The following is a 22,255-nucleotide window of genomic DNA, read 5'->3' on the forward strand; positions in this document are numbered from 1 at the left end:
GCTGGCCCCCACCCCACCCCTTGATTCCCTTTAGAACGCACTGGGGGTTTTCTCTTGGGGTCCTTGGGGTGAAGCCCTCGTCCAAGTCATAGAGGGGAGAGCGTGGGTGGGGGGGATGCAGTGAAGGCACCAGACTTCCCAGAAAGGCCAAGTTGTTTTGCAAGTCTTAGAACTGGATTCCATGGGACCATTCGGAGACCCATCTGTTCTTGACAGGGCCCAGCCTGCGCATCTCAGGCCCACGCTCTGTGCATTGCTATTAATGAGAAGAAAACCACATTCTCCTCGCGGATTCCTTGCTAAGGAGGGGGAGGCCTCATCAGCCGCAAGGCACGTGGGTTGTGTCCTTACACGGTTTTCTCCCCTCCTCTCCCAGCCCGGGGCCAGGGACACGAGGCAGAGGTGACCTTCCCAGGCCTCACATTCCCAGGGTGGCTGCCGTTGATGAAAGGTGGACTGCCACCACTGAGGACGAGAGTCCGGGAAGCTTCGGAGCTTCGAGGTTTCTGCAAATGGAGCCCGGTGACTAGGAGGCTTGCTCCTTCACGGGCCACTTTAGGACGTGAACTGAGCTTAATGATACTCTGGGCCCCGGACCCAGAAAATCCCCTCTCTGATGATCCCAGGGAGGGACTCAGAGTCTGTGAGTAGTGATGTGTAGGGGCCTTTATCACAGCCTCAGCTGCAGTGGCAAAATCTTAGAATGACCCAGGGGCGCCTGGGTGGCTTAGTCGGTTAAGCGTCCGACTTTCGCTTGGGTCATGATCTCGCGGTTTGTGGGTTCGAGCCCTGCGTCGGGCTCTGTGCTGACTGCCAGCTCAGAGCCTGGAGCCTGTTTCGGTCTGTGACTCCCTCTCTCTCTGACCCTCCCCTGCTCACANCTCCCTCTCTCTCTGACCCTCCCCTGCTCACACTGTCTATCTCTCTCTCCTAGAAATAAATAAAACATTTAAAAAAAAAAAAAGAATGACCTGCGCATTTAGCAGGTCGCAGAATGTTCCATGTGTGCTAACAGCTTTCAGCATTCTTTACTAATACGGAAAAATGCTCATGATATGGTATTAAAGGGGAAAGGCAGGAATACAAAAGATAGATACGGTATGTTAAATGTTATGTAGGAAAAAAAGTGTGTGTGTGTGTGTGTGTGTGTGTTAGTAAAAAATAAAACTTTAGAATCCAGAACCCCGGGGATGGTGCCATCATACTATTCCATGGCCCTTTCCAGAGTGCTAACTTACTCTCCTTCTGCCTCTCTCCCTCCCAGAAATTACCCATAATGTCCAAATGAAAGCCGCCCATGTCTGACCCAGAAAGAGTGAGAGACAATTTTGTTCTGATTTAAGAAAAGTGGGGAAAATGTGGTTTCCTCTTTTATATAAACAGATGATGCTTTAATGGAATAAGCATCTCATAATTGGATTTGAACCTTAAATTCCATTCATTATACTTTTTTTTTCAGCAGAGTGGTGACTGAAATCAATTGAAATAGATTCTGGAATGCCATGCCATTTTGCATATTTTTTGAAGCAATGTGCAAAAGATATAGATATAGACATATCTTATATACATATATATGAAAATCACACTCTAGAATGTTATTCTCTGATTCCGTAGGCTCCTCCCAACACCCTCCGCTCAATGGGCCCCCCTCACACATGCACAGGCATGAGGAAGGGCATAGCAGAAAGACCAGAGAAAATATACAGACAATAACATAATGCTTCCTCTGGCTAATAGGATGTGGAGCGATTTCTGCTACTTTATTTTCTAAAGTGTTTTAACCTGAAAAAAAAATGTAAACAGAATAAGAATTAAGAAGGAAAAGGGGTCCTATGCGCTTATGAAGGCAAATCACTTTGGAAGATGAGCTAACCTGAGTGTTTCATGCAGATCTGTGATTTCTACAGCGGCGGGACCTGGAGGCGGACGCCCCCCGAGACGACCTCAGGCTGTGCGTCGGGCGCCTCCAGCACCAGGTGCTGACCCTGCGCTGCCAGCTCAGAGACCAGGCATCGGCCCACCGGGAGCTGCAGGTCTCACATGGGGAAGCCACCCGCCTCCGGGACCAGCTCAAGCGCGAGGTAGGCGGGACCCGTGCATCCTTCCCTGCCTGTAAATGCAACGTTCCCAGGCTCCAGGAAGTTTTGAGAATAGAAGAAAGAATTGGGCAAGATGCCACCATTCCCAGCGGTTTGCTAGTATTTATTCACTGTCTAAAGCAAAGAGCAGCGTGAGGAAGGAATCCCTCCACCCAGCTAACTTCTGTCCCACCTAACGGTGGTGATACACGTTATGGTTTTCTAGAAAGTCTAGCAGGTTGTCAGATGTTGCATAAGTAAAAGTCCTTCCTCTGTAGGATTGAAGTGAGTGAGACCTTATAAAAGGGCTGAGAGATCCTTGTAGATTTGAAACTGTTCATGGTCTTTTTTTAAAATTTTATTTATTTATTTATTTAGAGCCAGAGAGAGACAGAGCATGAGCAGGGGAGGGGCAGAGAGAGAGGGAAACACAGAATCTGGAGTTGGCTCCAGGCTCCAAGCTGTCAGCACAGAGCCCGACGCGGGGCTCAAACCCATGAACCGCGAGATCATGACTGAGCCGAAGTCGGAAGCTTAAGTGACTGAGCCACCCAGATGTCCCCGTTCATGGTCTTTGTGACGATGGAGATGTGAAACTTCAGGAGTGATAGAATTGCATAGAACTTAGTACACGCGCGCACACACACACACACACACAACAAGGAAAACTGGAGGGACCTGAGTAAGATTCGAAGACTTACCAATGTCAGTGTAATTGACATTTTAAGGCTGTAAATAATATATGATAGTTTTACAAAATGTTCCCCTGGGCAGAAACAAGGCAAAAGTCTCTGTATTGTTTCTTACATGTGCATGTAAAGCTATAATTATCTCTTTTCTTAAAATGCAAAAAAATTAGTCCTTCCCCCCTGTGACCCAACCCCTTCTGACCTCCAGTATTTTTTTCAACCTTATCTACTCATATTAAGTGTACGTGTGGACACGTATACATATACAAAATTATACCACCCCAAAACATTCTGCATCTTGACTTTATCATTTAATAAAAAATATTGGTAATATTTCCATATCAACACCTACAAAGTGACCTCATTAAAAAAATCTGGCATATTATTTTTTCAAGAGACCAAGCCGTAACTTACTTAACCAATTCTTTGTTTCTAGAAATCCAAATTTTTCTGCTTCTTTGCCCTACAAACAAAGCTTAGTGAACATTTCTATACCTCCATTTTTGGATAGGTTTCTGCTACATTTGCAAAGGGTGCAATTCTAGCTAAGTAATTACTGGGTCAAAGGCTATGTATGAAATTAACTTTGATACAGAAAGGCAAAGCACCCTCCTAAGTGGCTACATCGTTTATGCTCCGACCAGGAATAAATGAGTGTAGTGTTTGCCCACACTTGTTCCCCTGAATGTTATCACACTTTACATGTTTTTGACAAGCTGATGGATGGAAAACACATCATCCACATTGTGATGTAATTTCTGGCTCTTTTCCCAAGCCGTCTCTGTATAATCAGATGCACTATACTTAGTCTCATATCCATGTTGCTTCAGAGCCTTTGTGTCCAATATATATATTTTTTGACTGTGCGGTAATCTTTTGGGTGGGTGTGATTTTCATTCCCCTGTTGCTGGATCTATGGTTATTTCCATTAATTTACAAATGACCATTTATATGCAAAAGCTCAGAAAACTGGGAGTGTACTGGTCCAGAGTGGAGATGTTGATTCTTTTTTATTTTTATTTTTTAAATTTATTTTTGAGATAGAGACAGAGCACGAGCCAGGGAGGGGCAGAGAGAGAGGGAGAGACAGAATCCGAAGCAGGCTCCAGGCTCCCAGCTGTCAGCACAGAACCCAATGCAGGGCTTGAACCCACGAACCGTGAAATCATGACTTGAGCTGAAGTCAGACGCTTAACCAACTGAGCCACCCAGGCGCCCTGAGATGTTGATTCTTAATATGTATTGCAGAATGCCTTCCCGCGGCACTGGCACCCGCAATAACCAGTGTTTTTCACTGTGTCCTCGGCCAGCAAGGGAGGTATCATTGCTTTTTCCTTCTGTCACTGAGCTGTGAAAAATATAACTCCAGTTACACATGGTAGGGTTTTTTTTTTTAATTTTACCATATCCAGTATATTTTGAAGTCTGTTTTCCAGTATATTTAATCTCTTTTCTCTTTCTGCCCTTCCATTTGAATATTTCTTTCCAACCCATCATCTAGTTCATACTCTTCAAGAGCATTGAGTTTACTCATAAACCCATTATTTTAGTTCTTATTTTCAGGGATTGTATTTTGCAGTCCTTGTATTTCCATTTGGTTCCTTTTCTTATAGTTTTCAGCTCAATAGTGAAATTCTTGCAATATGATGATGGGGTTTTTCAATCACAGTTACCTTAAGACGGACTTCTGGTGGCTGGTTCACATTCCCACCTGCCTGGAGAAGCCCCAGTCTCTCCGCCAGCTCGCCGACATTCACCACTGCCTGTCTGGTGGCCGCCATCCAGGTGGGCACGAAGTGGTGTCTCAGTGTGGTTTGATTTACATTTCCCTGGCGGCTGATGACGCTTATTGGCTATTCATCTGTCTTCCTTTGGAGAAATGTCCATTCAGATCATTTGTCCATCTCACTGCTGGTGGTTCATTTCGTTGCTGTTGAGGTGGAAGGGTCAGTACATGTTCTAGATACAAGTCCTATGTTAGATACATTACTGGAAAATATTTTCTCCCACCTGTTGTCTGTTTAGTCTCTTCTCATTCATGTTTTCATGGCAAATGCCCCAGGATATGGTGCACCGCAACGTATCCCTGTTATTTCCTAAGCGGAAGCAGAAAGATGGTTGAATCCAAGCCTGCAAATATTATTGAGAGACTTTTGAATAGCAGACAGTTGGCTTGGAGCTGGCAGTTTGCACTGAATACATTTAGGAAGGTATGCCCCCCCCCCCAATAGCTATATAAAAATGTTCATTGAAGCCTGTCTGGGAAACAAAGAAACAATATACATCTTCACAAAGAATCAGTTAAATAGATTATGTTTCAGCCTCGTGATGAAATAATATGCTGGATTTTTAAAGAATGTGGTCTGTTTGTGTGAATTGACATAGAAGTAACACCATGATTTGATTTGATTATCTTATTTTACTTTATTTTAATGTTTATTTATTTATTATGAGAGAGAGCGCGCACGGGAGTTGGGGAGGGCCAGAGAGACGGGGGGGTGGGGAGAGAGAGAGATTGAGAGAGAATGAATCCCAGCAGGCTCCATGCTATCAGCACAGATCCCAACTTGGGGCTCGATCTCATGACCCATGAGATCATGACCTGAGCTGAAATCAAGAGTCAGACGCTTAATTGACTGGGCCCCCCAGGCGCCCCAAAATAACATGATGATTTAAAATTAAATGGCAATCCAAGATGTAAGGCATTTGAATAACATAGTTTCGTATGTGTAGGCATTCTGATGGTGAGTCTGTAAGGCTAAAAACAGTGTTAGAGGTCAGAAGAGGGTGTGAAGAGGAAAAAGGACTTTTATTTGTGTAGCTTTCCTGTACTGACTACAGAGGAATGAGAGGGAGAGGCAGAAGTCCTCACACAACAGCCATCTTATTCTGTCTTATGATTTGGTGGGTCAGCAGTACGGACAGGATGCGCTGGGTAACTGTGCTCCACAAGCATCAGTATTCGGCTGTGTGCGGGGCGAGGCTGGAAGGTCCAAGGGAGCTTTCCTCACGTGCCTGGCACCTCTGCTAGTTCGTGATAATGGCTTATGTTCAGTGGGTTTTAACTGGATGTTCTAACCACTTTACAGGAAACAATGCATGCATTCCTCACTCTGATCCTCACTAATTGGCTAGGCTCTACTATAACCTCCACTTTACAGACAAGAAGACTGAGGCAGAAAGAGAGGTGACTTGCACAAGGTCACAGTGCCAGTGAGTGACTGAGCCAGGATTAGGACCCAGGGTGTCTGGCTCTGATACCCAGAGGTTAACACGGCCCCAGAAAAATCGCTGGCATCTCTTCATCGGGAATCCGGGGAGGCTTCCTTCTGGAAGGAAGAGGGAACAGAGCTGGCCCGCACCTGCAAACCAGCAGAACTCATTCGTAGTGCTCAGAGCATCCTTCCCCACCCCGATCTCGCTGGGCAAGTGATGGAAAGCCCCCCCCCCACGCTGAGGCCCCCCTCCCCCTGTGGGAAGAGAGAGGACCAGAGCCAACCTCTCTGAGCCTAGCTCACCCGGGGAGGCTCAGGCTGTGTAACCAGGGGCTCAATGTTATCAAACACACTGGTTCTCTTTCAGCTTGAGGAACTTCAGAAAAAGCAACATGAGGCAAATTCTGCCGTGGCTCCTTTGAAGGTAATATGTCTGTGAGATCGAAATGCAATGTCTCTTTCCAAAAAAAAAAAAAAAAAAAGCTTAGTATTTTCCCCATTCTAGATATAGTTTATGTCTATTATAAAATAAATCTAGAAAGAAGAATGAAAGAGACAAATATCCCCCCAAACCCCCATTTGAACCTAGGGCTTTCATATATTTTCTCCCAGTATATTTTACATGTTTCTGAGGCCCCACCACACCTCCATGTCCCTGTCCTATTTTCCTGCCTGAGAGCATGACCCAGAGGGACTGTCCCTGTCTGTCCCGACCTCTGAAGTGGCGGCACATGCCAGAGAGCAAAACACGAGAGGCCATGGCTCATACGGCCGCCGTGACCTTGCTCGGTCTGTCTGTCCGTCCTCCCCTCCCCACCCTCCTTTTGCATTATTATATTCTAAACACCATGATGCACATTTTGTATTAGAAATGCTCTCCCCGTGTAGCCAGATGGTTCTTTAGGACCTATTCCCAAGTGGCACTACTGGCCAATGTCTTTTGCCAGTCGGTCGGATGTGTAGTTGGGTCGAGATGACACATTTCACCTCAGATATGGCACCTGGATTTGGGGTGTGGACCTGACGGCCTGTCGCCATTCCTGGGCAGTCTCTGGGCAGGATGCCAAGGGGGCCCCGGGCCCCAGTGACTCACCGACCCTACCCGCTCTGGGGCTTCGGTTTCCTTAGATGTTCACTCAGAAATGTGGGCCACGTGGGCGCCTGGGGGGCTCAGTCTGTTGAGTCAGATGACCTGAGCGGAAATCTGACTCTTGATTTCCGCTCAGGTCATGATCTCGCGGTTCATGGGTTCGAGCCCTGTGCTGGGCTCTGCGCTGAGAGTGTGGAGCCTGCTTGGGATTCTCTCTCTCTCTCTCTCTCTCTCTCTCTCTCTCTCCGCCCTCTGTCCCCCTCTCTCCCACTCACGTGTGCTCTCTTGCTTTCTCCGTCTCTAAAATAAGAAAGAGAAAAAAAATGTGAGCCACACAATCCCTAAAGCCCCCCTCCATCCCAGAGGCCCACATATGTCTGTGAGTCAGGCCTACAACTGTGAGGTGACAGGAAGCCCCACCGGGCGGCCCTCACAGCTCGTTCTGACACCGCGTGGATGGCAGTGGTGAAAACGCGGAGAGTAAACTGGAAAGTGCTAGGAAAATGTGAGGTTTCCATCCCCTCTCGTTTTAATCATTTCCTGGTACCTTTTACTTTTTTGTTTTTTAAGTTTTAATGTTTATTTCTTTTTGAGAGAGAGAGAGAGAGAGAGAGAGAGAGACAGAGTGCGAGCAGGGGAGGGGCAGAGAGAGAGAGAGAGAGAGAGATACAGAATCTGAAACAGGCTCCAAGTTCTGAGCTGTCAGCACAGAGCCTGATGCGGAGCTCAAACCCACTGGTCGTGAGATCGTGACCTGAGCCAAAGTCAGACGCTCCACTGACTGAGCCCCCCAGGCGCCCCCCTGGTACCTTTTACCTAAATGAGGACCACAATCCCTGTAAACTACAGAGCCTGCCATGTGTCACGTACTCCACACAGATTTCATCCTAAGATCCACAAGCAACATGTTAGGAAGGGGAGCACAAGCCCCGCTTTACAGATGGGGAAACTGAGGCTCACAGATGCAGTGACATGTCCGTAATCACGCAGCGCTACTGCGTAGCAGAGTCACGATTTGACCCCAGCTCTGATGCCCGAGGCTCCCCAGCACGAGCCCGAGAGAGTCACCACCACCATCGACAAAGCCTCCCTCTGTCGCGGGAGCTGCGTGCAAGGTGTTAAACCAGTGCTGGCTGAGTGCACGCGGCCCTGATGTTTGGGGTGGCGTGATCCAGGGGACCCGGGGAACCCCGGCCTCCAGGTCTGCCCACCCTCCTGGCCTGCTGCCAAGTACCAGCCGCCCAAGCATCACTGCCCAGGGAATGTTCCCCAGCAGGAAAAGATCATCATCTTCTGTTTTGATGGAGCGGGGGCCACCCCAGGAGGGAAGGAGACTCGCCCAGGGCCAGTCTTGAATGAGGAGGGTCTGTCACCCCCTCCAGACACGCCCAGATGTGGGAGGTCATTTGATGGCGGGAGGGTCCCCGCTCACTCCATGCGTGTAGCAGATCCCTCCCAGGGGCCGTTCTGTGCCCCGTGACGGCACAGTGAAGGTGCAGGGGTCCAGGGGAATGTCAGCCTTGACCTTGAGGAGCTCCCAGGCTACGGGGAGACAGACCCACAGCTATGAAAGTTCACTGTCGGGATAGAAGGAAGCCTGGAGCCAGGCACAGAGGGACAGCAACCCCTTTGCCCTTAACAATGACTGTTGGACAGATGAGCAAGTCGAGGGGTAGAGAGGAGCTTGGTCACAGAGGTGGTCAGTGGTGGGGTCCACGCTCTGGGCCTTCTGAGGGCAGGGGGGAGCCCCTGGGGGGTGTGGGAGTGCGGCTACTTCTTTTCAGAGCTGCACTGGCTTCTGGGGGCAGGAAGTGATGGCAGGGAGGGAGCACAGAGCGGGACCCCGGTGCCCCAGAGCCCAGCCCATTGCCCTGCCCCTGAGGGTGCCCTGCATCGGCGGACCCACCTGGAGCGTCTCTGCCCCCCCCCCTCCCTTGCAGGCCAAGCTGGCTTCTCTGGTCCAGAAGTGCCAGGAGAGAAACCGCCTGATCACGCACCTACTGCGGGAGCTATGCAGACACGGGGCGGCGGATCACCTGCTCTCAGAGACAGCGCGGCGCATGGTGGGCGACGTGGCACTGGCCGAGTACGCGGCCGCCTTCCTGGCTCCGGGGCTCCCAGAGGTAGTGTCCCTCTTTCCCCAGGAGCAGCGGGCACCTGGCCTGCCTGTGCACCGGCCTGACCTGAACTGTCCCTGCCTCCCTCTGTCCACTGAGCCCACCCAGAACATGCCCAAGACTCGGGCCAGTACCTGTGCTCCTGGCTTGTACAGGATGGTGATCTGGGCATCCGTACCCTCAGAGCGCTCACGACACACACACAGAGTGTTAACTCAGTGCCCTGCAAGAACCATGGCATTTATTTCACCAGGTGGTTCTCACACAGGCGCCTCAGGGCCTTAGCACTTCCTCCCAAAGCCTGCGTTTTCCGGGGGGAAACTGAGGCTCCAAGTAGTCAAAGAGCTGGTCCAGGTCACAGCTGGGGGCACGGCCACAGCCATCTGCACGCCTGCCCTGCAGGAGGAAGGTCCTCGCATCCGCCGCGGGTCACTCGGGCCAGTAAGCACCTCCCGTTGAGCACTTTCCTGGCACGGGCAGGGTGGGTGATACTCGGTGAGCCTCAGTCCGCTGCACACCCGTGCCGTGTCCTCAGGGCCGTGTCTAAGTGTCTTAGTCGGCTCCGGCCGCTGTGACAAAATCCCACAGAGGGGGGCGGGGAGGGAGGGAGAGGGTTTAAGCCGCGAACATTCATTTCTCACAGTTCTGGAGACTGGAAGTCAGAGGTCAAGCTGCAGGCGTGGATGGTGCCGGAGAGGGCCCCCTTCCTGGCTGCAGATGGCTGCCTTCTCACCATGTCCCCACAGAGCCGAGCTCCCCGGTGTCTCTGGTTACAGGGGCGCTAATCCCACCCTGAGGGCTTCCTCCTCAGGCCCTGATCACCCCCTAAAGGCGCCATCTGAATACATCACACAGGGGTTGGGATCTCAGGACACAGATGCTGGGGGAAGCGGGGACATCCGGGGCATGGCACTGAGGGGCCAGGACGGGTGCAGGGACGAGGGGAGGGGGGCACTGCCCAGCCCTTGGGGCTGTCTGCTGTGCTGGCGTCTGCGCGCATCCTGTCTCACCCTTGGCGCCTCTGGCCTTGCACGCGGCCCCCGTGCGTTTCCCTGGCTGCGCTGGCCTCTGCAGCTCCAGCACTGGTTCTAAAGTGGGGCAGACCCCCGAGCCAGCTGGGCCGGCTTCCCCCCATCCTTCAGCGGGGGGAACACGGGGCCTCGCTACCCCCCTGCCTCTACCTGGTGGTGGGAGTCAGGGGAAGGCAAGCTTCCTTCCTTTGTTCGGGTTCCTAAAACCTTCTCTGGAGGAGGGGTCTCAATTCTGCCCACCCCTTGAACTTGGCTTTAGTGGGGTGTCCCTCTCCCCCAGTCCCAGGCCACCTATTATTTTTTCCAGCTTCTGCCAGGACCTAGGCTGTTGACCTTCCCCAAGCCAAGAATCAGACACCTTTCTTTAAGGTTTCTATTCAAGTGTCACCCCTCCTTGGATGCCCTAGCGGCCAGCGGGGAGCTGGAGAAGGGGTCCCAGGGCTCGCCCCGAAGACGGCCCTGGTTAGGGTGCGGGCACGCCCTCCTGCCTGGGCCTGGACCACCACCCCCAGGGTCTGGCCCGCGGTCCGCTCAACAAATAGAAGGTCCCATCAGGGAACTTGAGGAGTTGGCTTGCAGTTCCTGGGACTCCGTAGGGGAGGGGTCACTGCGTTTTCTCCTGGCACGGCTGTACCAGGCAGATGAAGACACCCAGACCCCAAAGGATTGCCAGCCTGTGACCACGGTGCTCACCCTCACCTCCCTGAGGGGCCGGTTCTCTTGGGCCAGGAGGTCTGCTGTCCGTCCCCAGGGCTCTGGAAGGTTTCAGCAAGTCTCATGCCAGAAGTCCACCCAGAGCTGTCACACAGGCACTCACGGAGCACTGGGGTCCCGGGGGGGGGGGGAGGGACTTGGCAAGCCGCCAGTGGGGAGTCATTGGGACTGCAGCCCTGGTGGGGGCAGGCGACCCCGCAAGGTGGGCTGCTACCTTTGCTCCCTCTTGCCCTTCGCTCCCTCTTGCCCTGCACTTCCCTCTTCCCTCCGCCTCCGGGAAGCGCTCTTGCTCTCCCCTGCGCATCGTCAGCGAGCTCTGTAGCCCGGCTTCCAGGAAAACGGCGTCTTCACAAGCAGCAGCGGGGCTCCGAGCCCTAAACTCCCCTAATTCATTAAATCGGCGACCCCCACCCTCCCCATCCTGGGCCTCCAAGGACCTAGGAAATTATTTTTCCCTTTACTGCTTGCCTTTTATTAAATTTAGACTATTCCCCCAAAAGTTTCCACGGGGAAGAGCAAGGGGCGGAGTGGAGCTCGCAGGATGGATGTTTGTCTACTACCCCGTGTGGAGCACTTAGTAGACATTCGTTCTCACTGCATTCCGACAGCCCCCCCTCCCCCGCCAGGAACGTGCTAGCGCCTCCCTTCTGCGGATGGAGAGGGCGCACTCAGGCTCAGCGTGTCTTGCTTGGCCAAGACCACGGAGGCGGCAGAGGCAGGGTCAGCGGGAGAATGCCTGGCTCTGAGCGTCGCCAGGCTGGTGGCTGAATGGGGGGCAGGCAGGAAGGAAGGTCTCTAGATCCCCGATCCCGTGCTGAATCCTCGGATGGATCCGGGGCTACTCGGGACGCGAAGGTCAGTGAGACCTTGTTCTCGTGGTGAAGGAGTCAGCGTCGCACGAGAGTCCATCAGAAGCCGGGCGCAAGAGAAAGCATACATTTCAGGCAGAGAGAGAGAGAGACTTGATGGGGAAGATGCTTCCTGGAGGAGGAGGCACACAGGCCAGGCCTGAACGGATACAAAAGGGTTGTAATTGCCGGAAAGACAGAGCGAAGGCGGTCTGGGCTGCACGTGGGGCTGTGAATGGCGACGGTGCTGGGAGGCACACAGCGTCCCTGGGGATGTGAGCCCAGCTCGGCGGGAGCGTCGTGAAAGAAGAGGCAGTGTGCCTCATACAGAAGGTTCCGGCAAGTGCGGTGTGATTGGATTCGTGTCGGAAGACGGTCGAGCCGTAATCTGTGCCCTTGTGCATTGGCCGCTGGGTTGGTTAATCTGTTTTAGGGGGACAAGGAGCCACTGTCACAGCACAGCATGGGGGTGCTATGTGAGAGGCAGCTGGCTGAACTCTGCCGGGTGAAGTCAGGGAAGACTTCATGCAGGAGGGGGCGTTTGAATTAGGTCATGATGTATACACAGAAGTTCGCCAAGGATAGAGAGAGAGAGAGGGCCGGGGTCTCTAGGCAGGGGGGCTGCTTATGTAAATACTTAGAGGACACAGGGATGGGGACGCGAGATGACACGCACTGGGGCCACTGCCTGGCCAGAAATGCCGAAGGGGAGGCAAGGGCTGGGCTGCTGGCCTAGAATCTGACCTGCCTTGAGGGTCCAGCCCTGCTCTTGATAAACCCGTCAGGGCCCGCCAGCGAGCTAACTTTGCTGCACCACCTTTTATAGACCCTGCACAGTCATGGGATGCAGGACAGGCACCCAGTCTTCAAGGTGGTGCAGGGGACTCCAGTTCAAGGCCGACCTGAATTCTGGGTGCCGGAGCCAGAGACCCCAAGGACAGCTCAGCAATCGGCTCCTGCGAGCTCTTGCAGGACCTCCGTGGAGAAAGACTATTTCTTCTGGAAACTTTGCCGTCCAGCTGCCCTCATCCCCCGCCCCCTCGCTTTTCACAGCAGTTTCTAAAACACATGAATCACAGTCTTCGTTTGGAGATTTAATATGAGTAGAGGAAATGCAATTGCTTTCCTGCATCTGTATTCCCTGAGAACAGGTCGTGGGCTCCTTCGAGGGTCATGGGCAGAGGGGGGAGGGCTGGCTCTGACTGGAGAACGAGCTTCGCGCAGCGAGGGGCGAGTGACCTGCTCCCTCCCAGTCGCAGCCATCTGCGGAGGCTTTTTCTCCTGGGTCACGCGGAATAACTGCCGACGTGTCTTTTCTTCCAGACCGGCCCCCCCCTGGACGCCGCGTCTGAGACAGCAGCAGCTGTAAGAGGTCAGTGCGATTTTCAATTAGCGATATCTGTGTGCTCAGATGTGGTCTGAGCCAGCAGGACCCTCTGACAGGTGGACCAGGGTCAAGTGCAGACTGGGAGGAACCGGCCCTGCTTTCTCCCCCTCCTGCCCTACTTGGCCCTACGTTCTCGCTCCCCAGTGTGAGGGGAATGAATGCAGGACAGAAAACACTCCACAGAAGTGGCCGAACTTCTCAGCCCTGTGGTTTCATTCCTGGCGATTCATCCTCAGGAAGTATTCTCGGTGTGGAAAAACTCAATGGACAGGTGTATTCATACGGGCACATTTCTAATAATGAAAAGCTGTGCAGGGCAGGGGACCTCTAGCGTTGTTAATGAACCCATATACTCAGTGAAGTGTTGGTCACTTATAATCACGCTGCTGAGTACCATGTGATACCACGGAAATTATGATATTCTCCTAAATTTTTAAAAGATAGAGAATGGGATATATTGGATGATTGCAGTGATAGAGCTCTATGACCACACCATCTGTGTGAGTGGCAATTGAAGTCGAGAGATAAACTCAAATTCTAACAGTGGTTACATAGAAAGAAGGTAACGGGTGATTGCTTTTGTTCTGTTTATTATTATTTTTTATTTGTTTTAATTTTTGAGAGAGAGAGAGAGACAGCATGAGCAGGGGAGAGTCAGAGAGAGAGGGAGACACAGAATCTGAAGCAGCTCTAGGCTCTGAGCTGTCAGCAAAGAGCCCGATGTGGGGCTTGAACTCATGAACCGTGAGATCACGACCTGAGCCGAAGTCGGACGCTCAACTGACTGAGTCCCCCAGGCGCCCCTGTTCTGTTTGTTACTAAGAAGGAAAATGAGATGCTACCTGGGAAGACAGGATTTCCCTGGTTAAGTGCATTGTGCTCTCAGCATGGGGGAAGGGATTCGTTTAGGGTTCTGTTCATTTCGGGAGCTCAGAAGAAACATGGAGAAAGTGGGGCACCTGGGTGGCTCAGCTGGTTAAGCCATGATCATTGGCTCAGGCCATGACCTCACAGTTCTTGAGTTCAAGCCCCGCATTGGCCTCTGTGCTGACAGTGTGGAGCCTGCTTGGCATTCTCTGTGTCCCTTCCTCTCTGCCCCTCCCCTACTCACACTCTCTCTCTCTCTCTCTTAAAATAAATAAATAAACATTAAAAAAAGAATCATGGAGAAAGTGGGGATGGCATTGTCTCTAGGTGAGTGAGCTGCTCTTGATATCTAGCAATTCTTTTTTTTAAATTTTTTAATGTTTTATTTATTTTTGAGAGAGAGAGAGATAGAGACAGCGTGAGCAGGGGTGGGTCAGAGAGAGGGAGACACAGAATCTGAAACAGGCTCCAGGCTCTGAGCTGTCAGCACAGAGCCCGACGTGGGGCTTGAACCCACAGACTGTGAGATCATGACCTGAGCCGAAGTTGGATGCTTAACCGACTGAGCCACCCAGGCGCTCCTCTAACAATTCTTATTTTGTGCTTACCAGCTGTGTAATCTTGGATGAGTTAATTAACCTCTCTGAGCCCTAGAGTCTTATCTTTTGAAGGAGGATACTCTGACCTTGCTCAGGAGTGTCTGACCCAAAAAGAGAGATCTGTTCTCAGTCTGCATGTGGTCAGGATGGGCCAGCCCTTCGTGTCCTCCTGGCAGTCTGAGTTGGCATCTGTTCTCATGGTTGGAAGGGCATCAGCCCCGCTCGGTTCTTCATCTGCCACTAACCTGTGCAAGCGTCCTTCCTTCTGTGGGCTCAGCATCCTCAGAAATGTGCTAGATTGATTGAGTTACTTGTCCCCTCAACATGTCTGGAAGGCTACTGTGTACCAGACCCAGGGGGGTGTATTGCAGGGGCTACAAAAACGGGTCGGCTTGCAGGGGTGGTGGTCCCTGTGGCGAATGAGCTGGCGGCCAAGGAGGGAAGGCTGATGGAGACAGGTAGTTTTCTAGGACACCCATGGCCATGATGGGACCATCAGAGACACACGGACGAGACACTCAAGGGTTCGTGGGCACCCGAGAGGGCCTCTGTCACGGGCACGGGGGGATTTGGGGATGGAAGAGAATGGAAAATGTCCTAAGGCTCATAGGCTTGTGATTTTTAGAATAGATTTCTGGTTTGAGGCTTGACTGAGAATACTTTTTTCCAGCTCAGAAATACCTCCTGAATCCCCAAACGGACAGCAGCAGCATCCAAAGACCTTTACATGCAGAGCCCTGGCCTGTTCCCAAGGCTGAGTGGCCAACACAGAACACGGCTAGACTGGATTCTCCAAAGGTGAGAGGGCTTCCATCATCTAATTTCTTACATAAACATTTTTATTAAGCCTGTAACGCACATACGGAAAAGGGCACACATAAGTGTGCAGATCAATGAGTTATCGTGGAGCGATACCCAAAAAAGCCATCACTCGGTTGGGAACTAGAAAAATGACCGGCACCACAGATACCCTTTGGTTTCCCCTCCTCGTCTCTGCCTATTATCTGCTCTTTAATTTGTGTTTTGGGTCAAGTGGTGTATTCGGTGTCTGGTTATTTTTCACTGGGTGCTGGACATCATATGTCAAAACCTAAAGGTATCCTTTGGGGTTCTGCTTCATAGTGTATCGTCTCCATCCAGAGCAAACTTCCTTTTGTTTGTGGCAGGTAGCTAGGCGGGGAGCAGGCCGTTCCTCACCTTCTAACCTGGTTCAGAGATGAGTTTCAGCACTCACAAGTGCTGTTTCCTTCCCATGCCTTGTACTCCTTGGGTATAGCCTTTGGGGTCCTAACCAGAGGACTGTAGTGTTTATCAGCATCTTTTGCCCTTGGCCTTGTCAGTCCCATGCAGCTGGGAAAAGCTCTGCTGAGCCTTCTGACTCACAACTGCCACTGTTACTGCAGGCGCTGCCCTCACCCAGAGGGAAGTGTGGCCCCCACGGTCATGCCAGAGACTCTGGCTTCTCCCCTGTTTTCAGCATTCGTCCCTCAGATCCTGACCATCTCGGTAGCTCTCAGATGGTTTAAATAGAAGGTGTGTTCTGCTCTGTCCAGCTCTTCTAGTATTTATGGGTTCAGTCCAAAATGTCCTAATCAGATAGAGCCAGAGCAGCCCTCTCTTTGCCCAGAGAAAATGTATTTACTTATGAGACGTGGGGTCTGACAGGCCCAGGTTCAAATCCCTGCCATAATTCAGTGTGATGTCGGGCAGATGACTTAGTGCGTCTGTCTCCGCCTCCTCGTCTGTAGCATGGGGATGATACTGCCTACTGCCGGTATGAGCACAAAATCAGGTAAGCAGGGCCTGAACACTGTGTGAACAAGAGAGCCACTCAGGAGGAAAAAAAAAAGCCGCCATTACTCGGGAATCTCATCTTATTCTCAGCATTTTAGCTCAGCCCATTGGTCCTTTCCTTCCACCTGTCATTCCCATGGCTTCTCTCCTGCCTCCACAATTCTATTAATTTATTTATCTAAACAGTGGAGGCAACATTTGCTTCTTAGAATTGTTAGGACAGTTCAGTGAAATCACGCACATAACCTGCTTGCTATACTGCCCGGTATGAGAGAGGCGGTCAGTAAATGGCAGCTCTTGTTATTGACCTTTTATTTTTAAAATTTTATTTATTTATTTTTGAGAGAAGGTGGGGGGGCGCAGAGAGAGAGGGAGAGAGAGCACACACAGGGGAGGGGCAGAGAGATAGGGAGAAAGAGAGAATTCCAAACAGGCTCCGCACCATCAGTGCAGAGCCTGATGCAGGGCTCGATCTCACGAACCATGAGATCATGACCTGAGCTGAAATCAAGAGTTGGATGCTTACACAACTGAGCCACCCAGGCGCCCCTGTTATTGACTTAAACATTTTTCTTCCCTGACTAGTGACTTTCATTTTAAATTACACATCTACAGGTTTATTACCCAAGAATGAGTACTTTTTTTCCCCAGCTTTGGTCTTTTTCTAGGAAAATTTCGTCTGGCTTTTGATCTCTGGCCTGGCTTATCCCCAGCAGGCAGAAGGGATTCTAGACAAAGGAAACAGCATCTGGAAAGACAGAGGGTGGGTTCTCGGGCATCAGGGGCACTGCGGGCAGTCAAACGCAGCTGTGGCAGGAAGTAAGGAGGTGCAGAGAGGGGACCTGGAGATCCCAGCGACCATGTTGATGAGAGTCCAGGGGCGAAGAAATGCTCTGCCTCCTTCTTGAGTGCCTGCTCTGGCTCTTGCAGTCCTCACGGGGGGCTTACAAAATAGTATCAGCATTTGCCCCCTTTACCTGTGAGAAGAGACAAGGCACAGAGGACGTAAATAGCCAACCCCGGGTCATACAGCTCGTGAGGAGCACAGCTGGGGTCCAACCCAGGCAGCCTGGGTCTGGAGCTGGTGCTGCGGCCGCCATGTGGCCAGATGTGCGGAGCCTCCACGGGAGGGTTGTGGGAACAGTCTCTCCTGCCCCCTGTGCAGCCCAGCCTGGAGTTCGGGGTGAGAAAAACCCCACGAAGGTGATGCCAGCCAGAAACATGACAGCAGCCGTCTGACAGTGATGGGCGGAGCACAAACTGCACGAATGAATGAGCCAGAAGGTGCTCCAAGTTTCTGGGCTGTTCTTTAGCTTTCTTCAAAGTCGTCGCCATGCATGTCGAATGCCACAGCACAAACACGCTTCCGCTTTCGGACACAGCTGCGAGTCCACGGGACGTTTGCATGACCCGCAGGGAGATGACGGGGTGTCGATGCAGACATTTTGGTTCCCGTGCTTTGCCCCGCACCCAGCCCACGGGAGGTCTTCATGAGGGCCTGTGGGTGGCAGAGGCAGAGAGAGGGGCTGGTGGGCTTTTCCTAGAAGGTCACACAGGCGCCTCGTCCTCCCCGCTTCCCCTGCAGGCTGAGTCTTGCCCGGCTGTGCAGGGCGTCAAGGAGCAGAGCCTGCTGGCTGGGGGAGCAGCAGATTGCCGTAGATGCGGGCTGGCTCGAGGGGGTGAGCTTTCTGCAGTGAGAACAAGCCTGTTAAATAACTACACCAGGGCATCAGTGACCTATCAGCAAAACGAGGTCAGGTTTGAAGGACAGTAACTAAATTAGTCACATGTCACCATTCTATTATTTTATGGTCGAGCTGAGAGAGAAGAAAGAGGAAAAAGCAGGGCGAGCCTAGGAATATACACAAATATCCCGAGAAGGCTGGTAAACCTTGGTGATGGAAGAAATGTTTGTCCCTATGTCACAGCCTGATCACGCCACTGTCTCCCTGAGCACCCTTCATCTGTGACAGCCAACTGTAGGGGCGAACGGTGCAGGCTGGGGGGCCACGCGGCCTGGACTCAAATCCTGACTGTGCCTTCTGTTAGCTGTGTGGCCATAGGCAGGTCATTTAACCTCTCTGGGCCTCTGCTTCTTCATCTGTACGATGGGGTAATAATTCTAGCTGCTTCATTGGGTTAAAGACTGAATGAATATGTATGCATTGCTTAGCATAATATCTGTCATATCATACGGCTCCAGAAATGTCCTCTGCCATAGGTTGACCCTTAGGAAATATCGTACCACCTCTTTCTACAATGTCTGTGGTTTCCTGAGGTTTAAATATTATTATTATGACAAGTCCAGACTCCTTACATTGCTGTTTGCACATTACATGCATTGATCTTCAGGGTTGTTTTTAATTAAAAAAAATTTTTAATGTTTATTTATTTTTGAGAAAGAAAGACAGAGTGTGAGTGGGGTGGGGGGGGAGCAAAGAGAGAGGGAGACACAGAATCCAAAGCAGCTCCAGGCTCTGAGCTGTCAGCACAGAGCCCAACGCGGGGCTCGAACCCACAAGCCGTGATCATGACCTGAGCCAGAGTAGGACGCTCAACCGACTGAGCCACCCAGGTGCCCCAGTGACCTTCAGTTTCTAAAACAGCAGAATCCTGCTTTGTCTCAAAAGTCTGGCTCAGATACCGCCTCCTCCAGGAGGCCTGCCTGCTCCTCGGTATATGGTCGGTGCCCCCCTCCCGGGTGCTCCACTGGCAGGTGCGGGGGCCTCTCTCCTGGCTCGATCTCTGCCGCGGACCCACACGTTCATCAGGCTGCCTGTGCCACTGGGTGAGGGCACCACAGGGGAGGGGCTGGTCCAGGCGGGACACACAGGATGCTGCCTCCTGACCCGCATTTCCTCTCCTTCCTGCCTCTGCCTCTTTCTCAGCCATCAGCAGAACTGAGTGTCAACACCGCCCACTGGTCACTGCCTCCCGGGGTCCCGGGAGAGGTTTGCTCCATTCTACCTGCCTGACAGCTGAGGCACGCTGCTGGAGGACTGAGCAGAGACAGAAGTAGGACTCACACTGCCCAGCACAGGGGTCCTTCCTTCCGTCATTTGCGGATGGTGCTTGATAAGTGTGGATGCCGGGCATGAAGGGGGATTTGAGGTCGAGTGGGCTTGGGTTCAGCAGCTACGTAGGTTTAGGAGAGCCATTCAGAGTCTCTGAAACAGGCACCTGTCCTGGGGGTCTGATGACAGCCTGGGCGAGGACTCCGTGGAATCAGGGGAACCAGCTCACTGAGAAGAGCGGTGGGCGGTGCTGGCGTGAGGTCAGCAGCCAGTCGACATTGATTTCCTTTTGACGGGACGCTCTCCATCTCTCATCCCTGCAAACAAGAGGCATTAGGGTGGACACCCGCTCTGTGGGGACACCCATCAGTGATTGTCCAGGCAGACACCTGTTGGGTGACGTGGTGAGAGCCACCCCCAGCCCCCCTTCCTCGCCTGCTGGGCCGGGATGGCGTCATGTGCCCCGTCGGACTGTAATAGAAGGGAGTGAGCACTGCAAGGGAAGCACTTGTGCGGGCCACAGAGGGTGCTCCATAAATGTTCATTACGGCCGCCATGTCTTCCCTGGATGAATGTGGGATGAGGAGGTTTTTAGGAGCGGGGAGAAGCAGAGACCATTTCATTCTGCTCTTGCCTCCAGCTTTCCTCACCCTTGGGGCCGGCAGCCGATCCTGGAGCGGGTCCAGAGCCAGCATGCCCTGCGCGAAGCCTGGAAGAGGAAGGCGCACTGTCCCGTCCTGCCCGGCGAGCCGATGACCTCCCGCCGCCCACTGAGCTCCTGAGCCCCGCGAGGATCCTGGCTTTCCACAAAGAGCTTAGGCAGAGCATTTGCAGCAATTCCCAGGTCAATAAATCACCGCTGGAGTTATAAATTTAATAGAACCGCTCGCACTCCGGGGCCATTTCATAGACTCTATAAATATTTCAAGCCGAGCCTTCAGACACTGCTTTAAGAAATTGGTAGCAATCAAAGCTCTCATCCTGTGCCAAGCAGTTTTGCCTCTGGCTCGGGGTCCATGCTGGTTTTGTCAGAGCGTGGGAGAAATACCGGACTGTGCCTCGCGTGTTCTGAGAGCTCGGGCTTTGCCTCCCGTCAAGGCAGCAAAGGGAATGTCTGCTGTACCAACACCTACTGAGTGACTGGTTCAGTGGCTCTCAGCTGCCCATGATTTTTCCCAACCAGGGAAAATTTTGGCAATGTCCGGAGACACTTTTTATTATTGTAACTCGGAAACGGCTCCCGGCATCTAGCATAGAGGCCAGGGATGCTGTTAAACACCCCACAATGCACAAGACGGTGTCCTACGGCAGATTATCCAGCCCAGATATCAACGGTGCTGGGATTGGGAACCCCTGGACTGGTCTGATAGCTCCTAACATTGTCAGCCACAGAGAACTGTTTCGTTATTTTCCTGCCCTTGGGGCCCCTCCTCCTGTTTTAAAAGGTTTTGGTCTACTAAATGAAATGCCCGATTTAAGTATATATTTTACATTTTAAAGCATTCAAACCCATCAGAATTTTCTAATAAGTCCCACTTATTCAAGCAACATTTGTTGACGTCCGACGAAGGCCAGGAAATACAACGTGAGGGTGAGGGAGGTGAGCCAACTCTGGTCCCTGCTTCAGGGAGCTCACGGGGCGATGGGAGACACACATGTGAATAGTGCACGGTGTAGCCCATTACGTGTGCCGGGAGGTGTGAGATCAAGGGAGAAGCCCTTCCTGCCTGGCCTTGGGAAATGATCATTCAGGAGGAGATGGCTGAGCAGAGCCCCTAGGCCCATTGAGGTGTTCAACACATGGGTGAGGTGGGGACGGGTGTTACAGTCAAAGAGAACAGCACGTGCAAAGGCCCTGAGACATGGAACTGAACTTTGAGTATGTCATTAAAGACATGTGCAAAGCAGCCCGTTGCCAAGCCAGCTACAGGGGGTTCCTGCCTCATCCCCTCCAGCCCCCCTCCCTTGCGCTGAGAACAGGACTCATCTTCCTGACCCGGGTGTAGGACTCAGGAGTGAAGAAAATGCATCTGTCTTGAGGGCAAGCCACCCAACAAAAGAATCGAGGGGGTTCAGACCACATATGCTCAGATCCTGTCCCTGGTTCACCGATCAGAGACGCCATCGCTGTCTCTGGAAAGGGGCTGATGGGGGCATTGGGGGAAAGGTCAGAGTTACCCTCCCAGTTCCGTTCCCTCCTGGAATCGCTGGTCACTTCAGGACAAGGAGGTACCAGGAGGAGAGACCTGGAGTTCCCGGGGCAGCAGGCAAAGCACGTAGGGTTTATTTAATGCAGTTTAACTTTATATGTTGGGAAGTGCAGGGAGATCCCCTATACCCTCCCCCCAGCTTCCCGTAATGTCGACGTCTTACATACCGGGCCACACGGCAGTGATAGAAACCAAGGGATTTATTCTGAGCGGAACTGGGGGCGCCATTGGTTCCTAAGAAAAGCGGGGCGATTGAGCGTCAGCACACTGAGCTGCTGCCCCCTTGACGAACCCGAAGGGCTGTGTGATGGGTCATCACCTCCACCCATCTGTCCTTGGGCTGACTGACCAACACACCCACCCATCCGTTTGTTCAGTGCGCATTTCGTGGCAACCGCCATGTGAGGCCAGGTCCCGGGAAGCAGGAAAAAAGAAGACGCTGTCCGTGTCTGTCCCCAGGACCTCCTGACAACCCTGCGGCCCCATCGCTGGTGCTCAAGGACGCCCAGTGTTGAACACTTGCGATTACTGCCGTCCCGACCGCCACCGCGGCCCCGGCATGGCCAGCTGTGCGGCGTCCTGCAGAACCGGCGCCTCACTCG

General features: G+C 52.3%; 1 protein-coding gene across 1 annotated transcript in view; it reads left to right on the forward strand.

Annotated features, from left to right (window-relative positions):
- The window catches only part of CUNH4orf50 (chromosome unknown C4orf50 homolog), a 47,491-nt gene extending 27,177 nt beyond the window's left edge, over positions 1-20,314 (forward strand). The window contains exons 7-14 of the mRNA XM_039232110.1: positions 1,908-2,081; positions 6,350-6,406; positions 9,013-9,195; positions 9,490-9,630; positions 13,106-13,154; positions 15,306-15,433; positions 19,318-19,380; positions 20,084-20,314. Of these exons, the coding sequence (XP_039088041.1) occupies positions 1,908-2,081; positions 6,350-6,406; positions 9,013-9,195; positions 9,490-9,630; positions 13,106-13,154; positions 15,306-15,433; positions 19,318-19,380; positions 20,084-20,314 (1,026 nt within the window). The remainder of the gene's footprint in view (positions 1-1,907; positions 2,082-6,349; positions 6,407-9,012; positions 9,196-9,489; positions 9,631-13,105; positions 13,155-15,305; positions 15,434-19,317; positions 19,381-20,083) is intronic.
- Positions 20,315-22,255: the final 1,941 nt, after the last annotated feature.

This window comes from Hyaena hyaena, unplaced genomic scaffold (genome assembly GCF_003009895.1).
Source record: "Hyaena hyaena isolate Hyena2069 unplaced genomic scaffold, ASM300989v1 scaffold_63, whole genome shotgun sequence".
Lineage (NCBI taxonomy): Eukaryota > Metazoa > Chordata > Mammalia > Carnivora > Hyaenidae > Hyaena > Hyaena hyaena.